The 9,844-nt window shown below is 53.3% G+C and overlaps 3 protein-coding genes across 3 annotated transcripts; all 3 read left to right on the top strand.

Annotated features, from left to right (window-relative positions):
- Positions 1 to 1,551: 1,551 nt before the first annotated feature.
- On the top strand, positions 1,552 to 2,785 carry POSPLADRAFT_1143626 (hypothetical protein; the record flags this gene model as incomplete). The annotated part of the gene is made up of 5 exons (XM_024485587.1): positions 1,552 to 1,697; positions 1,753 to 1,967; positions 2,020 to 2,145; positions 2,198 to 2,255; positions 2,308 to 2,785. The coding sequence occupies 5 exons, from the start codon at positions 1,552 to 1,554 to the stop codon at positions 2,783 to 2,785; spliced, it is 1,023 nt and encodes a 340-aa protein (XP_024339028.1).
- A 2,102-nt stretch (positions 2,786 to 4,887) lies between these two features.
- Positions 4,888 to 6,359, top strand: POSPLADRAFT_1056815 (hypothetical protein; the record flags this gene model as incomplete). Its single annotated transcript, XM_024480839.1, has 9 exons — positions 4,888 to 5,194; positions 5,252 to 5,300; positions 5,369 to 5,421; positions 5,475 to 5,491; positions 5,548 to 5,869; positions 5,929 to 5,946; positions 5,999 to 6,074; positions 6,127 to 6,282; positions 6,338 to 6,359. The coding sequence occupies 9 exons, from the start codon at positions 4,888 to 4,890 to the stop codon at positions 6,357 to 6,359; spliced, it is 1,020 nt and encodes a 339-aa protein (XP_024339027.1).
- A 1,394-nt stretch (positions 6,360 to 7,753) lies between these two features.
- On the top strand, positions 7,754 to 9,282 carry POSPLADRAFT_1143181 (hypothetical protein; the record flags this gene model as incomplete). Its single annotated transcript, XM_024485526.1, has 3 exons — positions 7,754 to 7,924; positions 7,975 to 8,353; positions 8,408 to 9,282. 3 exons carry the CDS (start codon positions 7,754 to 7,756, stop codon positions 9,280 to 9,282), a joined length of 1,425 nt encoding a protein of 474 aa, XP_024339026.1.
- Positions 9,283 to 9,844: the final 562 nt, after the last annotated feature.

The following is a 9,844-nucleotide window of genomic DNA, read 5'->3' as shown; positions in this document are numbered from 1 at the left end:
CCCCCCCCCGAATATTCGAAAGGACTTTCGAGGCGTTGCCGTTCTATTTATATCAGTTATTGCTGGGTGTCCCAGACAGTGTCATCTAGCGTAAATTTGTCAGGGTCGAGCTTTGTTGTCAATGCAGCCGATGTATTTTCCTTCCTTGGGCGAGTTGGGCTCTGGGGCAAGCGGCCTATCCACAGTACAAGCGATGAAGGACCAATGCTCAGACAGTGAGGCAGCCCTGCTACCCTTGGCCCGAATAGGTTTCGCGAAGTACTTGAAAATGCGTATTCGTTCAAACCTTGCGCCAGAGGTGCAATGCTTGAATTCGGGAGAAGATTGAGGGTAGGCTGCTCTTGCGCGACATGTTGCCCGGAATCGCGTGCCCTGAGGCTGCATATACAGGTTCGCGTGCGGACTACGTCGAGGTTCGAGCCGCCATCATGTTGCAAACTCGGACTACGCGCACCTCGATCGTTCTCATGAGTGCGCTGGCTTAGGCTGTATGCAGCGACAGCTTAAATGATCTTGGTAATGCCAACTCTCGAGTATAGGCAGTACCAGGCAGTATTATTAGCGGCTGCACCAATTGCTGCCGTTAAAGTGAAGGGAGAACTGTAATAGAAGAGAAATACAGGAGTGTCCATCCCGAGGAAGGAACCGTTAGAATACTGGATCCCAAAGTCACCCCGATGGCGATCACGTGCTGTCGATTCGCATCTCATCCGCGACTATCATACTTATTCCGAATAAGTAATGGGGACGGGCAAACCCCTCCTTTGCAGCGCGCCGCGTCCTAGCTCGATCATGTACGTCCTCCCATCTATAGGTATATACAAGACGGTACCAAATTATACAGCTATAGACACTTCGTTATATTCGTGATTACTGAACTGGCCATCAAACTCCATCGCTGTCATCCCCTGAGTCGTTTGAGTCTATAACCTGTCGCTGCCGACCCTCGAGGCCACTCGCGTCAACCAACCGCGCTCTCTTGCGAAAAAAGGCATGGTCAGCGCTATCCAAGGTATGTTCAATCCATTTCTCTGTCTCGTTGATCCCGCAAACCGTCTTTGCATTGTGCTGGTGTAACGTCGTGTTTGGAGCATGTCGCTTACCAACGCGGAGCGTCCCGAGTGCCCCCTCGTTATGATCATTGGATGTCTGTGCGCTCGGAATCCAAAAGCTGGCTGATTGGACTATTCTCTGCGAATTCACTGCTGAACCTCTCCCATGTCTCCAGCGCACCTATGAAGAATGCGACCTTAAAGTAGCAGTCATGGAGAAATTTCACTACAAGCTTGACGACCCCAATCTACAGAGGATTGACCACCACTGTGCCCGAGGACCCCGGGCTTACCTCGGAGTCATGACTGACTATTGACCACGGTCATTGACCGCACATCCATGGCCGGATGGCTTTGCAATCGTTCTGTGTAATAGATTCCTAGCCACCAGGGATGGAGGATCGAGCGGGTATTCCTGAGGCTCTTAAGCAGGCCGAACTCAAACTCAAACCAACTTTCCCTCCTTATCTTCTACTTCCACATTCTCCCCACACCCGCCATGTCTAGCGTCCCTCATCCTAAGACCTACTCTGCCTATGGATTCACCAAGAAAGGTGGTCCACTTGAGCCCATTACCTTCGACTGGAAGGACCCACAGCCTGGGGAGATCGTCGTGAAGGTCCTTGCGTGTGGTGTGTGCGCCAGGTACATCAGCCGCACGCCAAGTTTAGTGCCCACATACTAACACAAGTATCTGCAGTGACGAGGCTGCGAAGCACCAGGGATGGCCTGGGGTGAAATACCCTATCGTTCCCGGTCATGAGATCGTCGGCGAAGTCGCGGCTATCCCGTCTACCGAGTCGAAGTGGAAGCTAGGCCAGGTCGTCGGCAGCGGCTGGCATGGCGGTCACTGCCACCTCTGTGCCACCTGCCGTGTTGGCGATTACATGATGTGCGAAAAGCAAGACGTCAACGGTGAGACCGTTACCGGCTTCCTGCATATCGGTTGCTGACACTCCGCCATGAGGAATTCTGCGTCACGGAGGGTACGCTCAGTACGTGACGCTCAGGACGGAGGCTGCCTGTGCGGTGCCCGATGGCATGGACCCTGCCGAAGTCGCACCTCTTTTCTGCGCAGGTGTCACCATGTTCAGTACGTATCGAGGACGTACTCATGAGGCTACTGTGCTTACTTATATTTTTAGACGGCTTGCGCAACATGTCCGCCAGGCCGCCGGACTACGTCGCGATCCAGGGCATTGGGTGCGTCCATGTTTTCCCCCTTCTTTGCCCAGGCCGCTAATTCTTCTCATAGCGGTCTCGGCCACCTAGGCATTCAGTTCGCCAAGGCTATGGGCTACCGCCCCATCGCCCTCTCTTCCTCGTCCGCGAAGGAAGACCTCTCGAGGAAGCTCGGCGCTGAGGTGTACGTTGACGGCTCCAAGGTCGACCAGGCGGAAGCCCTGCAGGAGCTCGGCGGGACGAAGCTCATCATGTGCACCGCGCCGAACGCGGACGTCATCCGTACCCTGCTCCCGGGGCTTGCCGTCGGCGGTGAGCTGTGCATCGTCGCGCTTGCAGGCGAGGCCCCGATAAACCTCGGCGCACTCGTCACGAAGCGGTGGTCGATCCGCGGCTGGCCGAACGGCGTCGCGCCGGACAGCGAGGACTGCGTCAAGTTCGCGAAGGTGCACGGCATCAGGACGATGGTGCAGAAGTTCCCGCTCGAGAAGGCTGAAGAGGCGTACAACCACCGCAGCACGGCGCGCTTCCGTGCCGTCATCATACCGTGAAGGAACGCGAATAGTCCTCAATGTGCCGCAAACTGTCTCAATACCAACTATCCAATAAATTTTGCATTAGCGCAGCACTAGGACCGAGTGATCATGAGATATTTAGTATCTATATATCGTCGTACCTCTCTATATATCGTCCCAGATTTAGCAGTGATGTGTGCCTCCGGTAAATCAAATTCACACTCGAATTCGATGTAGTCAAATTGAATTTGACCGACCTTCCTTGTCTCATCGGAAGTTGTCGACGGTCGTCTCTTATTGACATACACCTGCAAGGCTATACCCGCCCGGTTGTATATGTTGTCCATATAGCAAACGGCAGGTTTTGGCCGCGCCGACTAGATCTTGCTCTCTTCGTTGCGCAGGCATGACATGACCTATTACGCAGAACAGTTGGCAGTCGATGGTACACTCAATCGGGCGCCGTCGATATAGGTGCGCGTCTTATACACAGTTGGCAGCGCTATTTGAAATTGCTGCGAAGGTGCATATATACATTTTGCGGAATGCAGGCATGCTGTACATCATTGCGTCTAGTATAGAACTTACCAAGTCTCGCGCCATCATGCTATATCACGATGAACACAAAGCACAACCACGCAGACGCATCCAGACCCTAGGACTTGGCGCTCTTATACTTAACTTCCAGTGCCTGCGCAAGCCAACAAATTCAAGGATTTCGTGTGCTGCGCAAGTCTCGCAGAATGTCATTATATGTACGTACATGGCGCAACTGGACCACCACATAGCTTCTGCTACAGATGAAGCTGCTCACGAAGAGCAAGATGGCAAAAAATTAACCCAATGCTCGGACGACATCGCGACAGAACAAGAGTAGTCTGAATCGAGTTTCGCAGGCGACAGACGTCATAGCAGCGAGCCGCAAAGTGAACTAAAGGACAGGCAACGCATGCAGCCATCATCCACCTTGTCCAAACCTCATACGAGGCTCCACACACATCGCGCATAGCGCTACGTGTGCGATTGTCGACAGCATGTGCCCTCCGAAGAGGAGCACATGAGACTGGACACAACAATGGAGACGACCACACACCACTCCGCAGAGCAACCCGCCCAGTCCCCGCGACGATTCCAAACCCCCCACACTTGTCAGCGTGATCCACTGCTCCCTCGTCTATACTAGAGTCTTCAGGATCGACGAGTGACTCCGTGTGAGCGTGAGCGCCAGCTCGTCGATGCAGTCTTCGGTTGTTGTCTGGTACGCCGCTGTGGTCCGTCAAGACCGAGCCCAGCTAGAGCTCATCGAGGGAGACTAGAATTCTCAGACCTTAGCCCGCTCACAGAGAATGCTGCGCGAAGCGGCCTGTGTGGTGTGAGCATCGCGGCTTTCGCCCTGTCGCGGTCGCATCCAGCGACATGGAAGTTTGTGAAAGACTCTGAGCTGGCCGACCCGCCTTTTATTTATTTTCGCGGTATTGTTTCTCCCAAAAAGGATATGCTTGATCGGCTCATCTTACATCGCCTGATGGGCGCTGGTAACCGCGTGCAGCGCCCACTAAGTACGACCTACTCTACCGCGCGGCGGGCCTATCTAGTACGGAGAAAATAACAGTGCAGAAATATTGGAGAATGAGTTCCGCGAGTCGCACAGAGTCCACCCGCGTCATCCACATGATTTACGCGTGAGGGCTCAAGAGCGCCCGTGGCTTACGATCGTTGGACAGCGTCACGGCACTAGATGATGCGGGGTGCATCGTTGATTACGATTCAACTCTTCCAGTCTCAAGCTGATACTACGTGAAGACTACCAAGGATGGATCTCTGACTGATGTATGGTTCAATCACCTTTGGAAAAGGAATCTACGAGTATGTTTCTTCCGCTAATCGTAAATAGGAGGGTATGTATCAGACTTTGGGGTCACCCTAACGAGATCATGAACATTACGCTTCTCCACAGTACTTTGACGTTCACATTCCCACATGAATAAGCGTTGCGTGTCGTCGGCTTGTCCATGACGCATGGGTCCGGCATGCTCTTGTGATGCATAGGCGCTTCGATAGACTATGCTTACTGATGGCATTGCTCCGTAGATATAAATACCCATGCAGCAGCTCTATCTGAGCCAATTCGTTACGCCATGTCACCATCACACTACACTCGAATTGTACTTGCTTCAAGGCCTGCTGATTCCGCCTTCATCGAGGCGGACAACTTTCGTAAAGAAGTTGTGCCTTTCGATCTCAAGCCTCAAAAAGGCCAGGTCCTGATCCGGGTGCAATATCTCTCTATTGATCCTGCTATGCGCTTGTGGCTCAGCGAGAAGAAAAGCTACCGGACTCCAGTTCCAATCGGGGGCGTCATGCAAGCCATCGGGATCGGAGCTGTGGTTGCGTCCGGAGAGGATACCTCCCTTGTTCCTGGAGATTTGGTGAGCGGGATCTTCGGTCAGTCAATCTCGTCCATGTTCGAGTCATTAGTACTTGGCTCATCTATGTAAATAGGCATGACGGAATATGCAATCCAGGATGCGACTGCTGTCCAGAAGCTCGAGTACGTACATATACATAAACCGTTATCATGTTCAATTTGCATGACTTATGGCCTCACTTCTCTGTCAGACTCCCTCCAAACACGCAGGCCCTTGATTATATTGGACCTCTGGGACATATTGGTACGCGATGTTCACCCTTGTAGACTGAAGTTTCATCTGATAGTTTCTCGTAGGTCTCACGGCTTACTTTGTACGCCGCACAAAGCATCGCATCACCCAGTCCTGTGCTGACAAGAACATGCATAGGGTCTCATTGATATTGCCCAGATTAAGGCCGGGGAGACCCTGGTTGTATCCGGCGCCGCAGGTGCTACTGGCTCCATCGTATGTCAACTTGGCAAAGAGCGTGGGGCGAAGGTGATTGGCATATCCGGGTCCACGAAGAAGTGTGAATGGCTCGAGCAAGAGCTGGGCATTGACAAGGCGCTCAATTACAAGAGTCCCACGTTCAAGGATGACTTCTCTAAGGCGGTAGGGACGCTAGACGTATTCTATGACAACGTAGGCGGCGAAGCTCTTGACCTGGCGTTGGCGAGCATGAACTTGCATGCCCGCATCATTATTTGCGGTACGATACTCGACATAAGTCTAATGCGCTTTGGCTGACGCGATGTTCGTGTCCTACAGGAGGCATCTCCCAGTACAGTGAGTCTATGTAACTTTGCGTCTAGAGATACATCTCATGAAGCTGGCTTAGATACGGCAGAGCAGTATCCCCTGCGGAACTATTTCCAATTACTAAGCAAACGCGCTACGATGCGGGGATTCAGCTTGTGAGTTGTTCTATCGTCTGCTCACGCGTCCGACAACTTACACCCATGCCAGATATGACTATACTGCTCGCCTTGAGGAAGGCCGCAAGTACCTCACTGAGCTCGTTACGAAGGGAGCTATCAAACAGCGATACCACGTTGTTAACGGCTTGGATACCGCACCAGGAGCAATTGGAATACTCTTCCGCGGAGAGAACGAGGGTAAATTGTATGTGTCGCACTTCATCTCACATAGCGCAGTCTGATTTGACATGTCGTTGTAGGGTGGTGAAAGTCTCTGACTAGTCTCCTTCATGATGTGACGTCTCGACAGATGTAGTAAATCTGGTCCATGAAGTTGTCTTTGATACAAATTGTGTACACAAGACCGAGAATGCCTCTTGATGTCGCAGGATTTCCACGTTAGCGACCGACGTGCAATTGCATGGGTCGTCAGATTGTGTCAAATCTACCCAGACGTGAGAAGTCGACAACCGTCAGGCACGCTAACTCGCCGCTCCGAAAGATAGCTGTCGCCCCCTGGTTTTGAATGAATCCGAATAGGGGTGTACCCGAGTCCCTAGTGCGAATCTCAACCACTACCACCATGGTCGCTATATCGAGGTCCTCGATGCGCGCACCATGAGCAACATCAATCACGTTGCCACCAGACTAGGAAAGCTCCTGCATCTTGCCCATCAGGTCCCATGTGCGCCAAAACGTGCTCGAGGACGATAGGCAAGCAGCCAGAGCGTTCCTCGATGCGAGCGGCCACTATAGTAGCACGACTTTCGCGGGGAGCGGCAGACAACCCAAGCCTTGTCTGAGTTGCGAACAAACGCGGCCAGAGCGTTGTATCTCTCAGCATATCGGATCCAGAATGACAACAGACACAGAAGACGTGTATTCAGTTTACATGCTACTCCTCCTGCAAGGGTACCAGTGCCTTCGATCAAGTTGGGCTGAAGCCCTCGGCTAAGCGACTGCATCTCGGGGAGAACGTGACAAGCAGAGCAACCCACCTATCCAAATCTGTATGCACCCTTGAACGACGCAGGCAGTGAGGACCCTCGGTCAATCTAGTCGGCACTTGCACGCCAGCAGACCGGACGCAGGCCTAAGCAGTGCCACCACACACCTCGTGCTGGGAGCGAGCGGGGTCTAGCGGGTCAAGCTGGCCGGTCCATGTCAGAATTCTGAGCTATTTCCGCGTGGATCAGTGGGATGGGCGGTCTGTTAAAAGGTACGAGCATCAGTGCGATGCCTGCTCCGCGTAATGACATCGGCAAGCTTGGGCCTCAGAAGCTGAGCCGCATACGCAGAACACAGCATCACGACACGAGGGGAAGGTGCGCAGTGGTCAATCAGAGGGTCCTAGAGCTGTTTCCTGGGAGAGAAACACCGTTTACGGCTTGTCTTGTTCTCCGCGCCGCCACAATAACAGGCCCACTGCATGGCAACCAGCCTATTCTGTCCAATTTTGTCTGCATTTATCAGCTGTCGGAGTTTCTTGACTCGAAAGAAGCTCACATATCGCTGATCTGGCTGTGCGTGGGGTCCTAAGCGTGATAATGGAAGGCACTTGCTCCGACGACGTGAGCGCTTCACGAGCGCCTACGAACTCGTTTTCCTGGTCATAAAGCGAGCAACATGAGCATTTCCCCCCACATTGTGTACCATCCAGCACGCATCGCGCAACCATGTCTTACCAACAGAACTCCCAACTCTTCGCATACCTCGACGACTCCCAACTGTATGGGTCGCCTCCCGCTTTCCCATATCTTTCGCCACCGACGCCACCGAATCTCCCCCTCTCGCAACTATCCTACTCTCGCCCCGCCTATGAGCAAAGCTGTCAGGAGTGGGATCAGGTATGTCAGCCCAGGTCTTGTTCAATATCTCCATTAACACTCCGAAACAGTTCCTACCAACAACAGGGGTGCCGTACCCCATGTACATGCCGATGGCATCGCCGCCATCTGTCACCTCGCCCGGCCAGTTCTACAGCCAGCCCTGGATGTCGGAGGAGATGGCGCATCCTCAACCTTATATCGACGTCGCTGCGTTTCGTCCTTCGAGCGACCCCTCGAAGCTGTTCCTAAACGATAGTCAATGGTCATCTGCGTCTAGTGTGTCGACTTACACCGCACCACTGACCTCCCCCACGCCATCCATGACCTACGCCAGCACAGCGTCTTCTCGTGCATCGACCTCGTCGAGGTCATCCCCATCCACTAGCCCACCTAGGATCTTCAGCGAGGATCCCCACACAGGCGAAGATATCTTCGCATATCTGGAGGGTGAGTGTCCATCTGCATCACCGCTAGGCCGAATTCTTATCTCGCATTTATTAGGCACGCCCAACTCTGCGCTCGGGCTTGCGCACGTGCCGAGCACTCCGACGCGCGGGACGGTCTCTCCTGTGCCACTGCCGCCTACAGAGCCCTCCGGGCCATCCACACGGCGGTACGTTATGTGGAACGAACGGCTCGTCGTGCCAAACCGCCGCACAATGACGGCTAGCACGTCACCATTAGGCTCGGGTACAGATCACGTACCCAGCCTAATCCCTTCTGGCCTTCCTGTGGGAGGCCAGAAACAGATTACAACCGAACACGAAGACATCGTACCAAGTGCCTTTATCACAGGCATGATGGGCGGTGTTTTCAACAATGACCACGGTCGCTACGTCAAGGCTGTCGACACACACGCCACTGGCAACAACGTCCATGTCGCCACCGCGGTCCAACCAGTCACTAAGAAACCTCGATTATCTTCCTCGTCAGCTCATACGCGAACCAAGACGCGCTCGAAGACGATGAGCAAGCGGTCAGAGCGTCTCCCAATGCGTACCACCGACACTGTCGAGCAGACCACGCAGCAGGCACTGCGCAAGCAGAAACGGAAGGCGCCCGACGACGCCGGCGCCAACAGACCCTGCGCTGTGAAGAAAGCCAAGTGCTCTTCCGAGTCTAACACAGGTCCTAAGACGTATCCCTGCGAATTTCACTGCGGACACGAGTCACTCATTCGGTACGATACCAAGCGACACATGGCCTACTCCTGCCCTTTGAGGCCCAATAGAAGCCGAAAACCCTTCCCATGCTCCATGTGTGACAAGGGGTATTCGCGAAAGGACGCGCTGATTCGACATGTGAGAAACGAGCACGAGAAGTGCATCGAGGCCGAGAGACTCCACGCCGACTCTGGTGGACACAACGACCACTAAGAACCTAGACACGCATGCTTACCAAGTGGTTTCTTTTCCTTCCCATGAGTCTGGAGCTCATCTTCCTTCGTAAGTCTTTGCTTCTGGACTCTGATCCTCCTCGCTAACCTCTGTTTGCATTGATTTCTTCAGACACTCGAATGCACGCATCAATATACCCACATACCTTATACCCTGGATACCCATCCTCGATGCGTCGCAGCCTTGTAAGGCTCGTGCCTTTTCTTCCGCAGCTGCGTCTAAGATACCCATGGCCGTAGATGCTCTGTAAAAACTTGGATCGTTAGCTTGTAACCTCACAGACAGTCTGGTGTCGCAATCGATTGTATGACTCCGGTTCGAACAGAGATTTCTGTATTGCATTGGTACTCAACGTTTAGCGCCGTAAAGGTTCGCTACAATGCAAAACCTCGTCCAGGTACGTGGACTCGTTAGAACAGAGTTCGCTTCGGCAGCTGTGGCGAAACACTGCAGATATCGCTGAACATCATGCGCTGAGTGTTTTGAAAAAAAAAAAAAAGTACTGGGCACGCGATCACGCGCATCCGACAGCAACGTTGAG

The sequence above is a fragment of the Postia placenta genome (genome assembly GCF_002117355.1).
Source record: "Postia placenta MAD-698-R-SB12 unplaced genomic scaffold POSPLAscaffold_7, whole genome shotgun sequence".
In the NCBI taxonomy this organism is placed as follows: Eukaryota; Fungi; Basidiomycota; class Agaricomycetes; order Polyporales; family Adustoporiaceae; genus Rhodonia; species Rhodonia placenta.
This window is presented reverse-complemented; position numbering and strand designations above follow the sequence as displayed.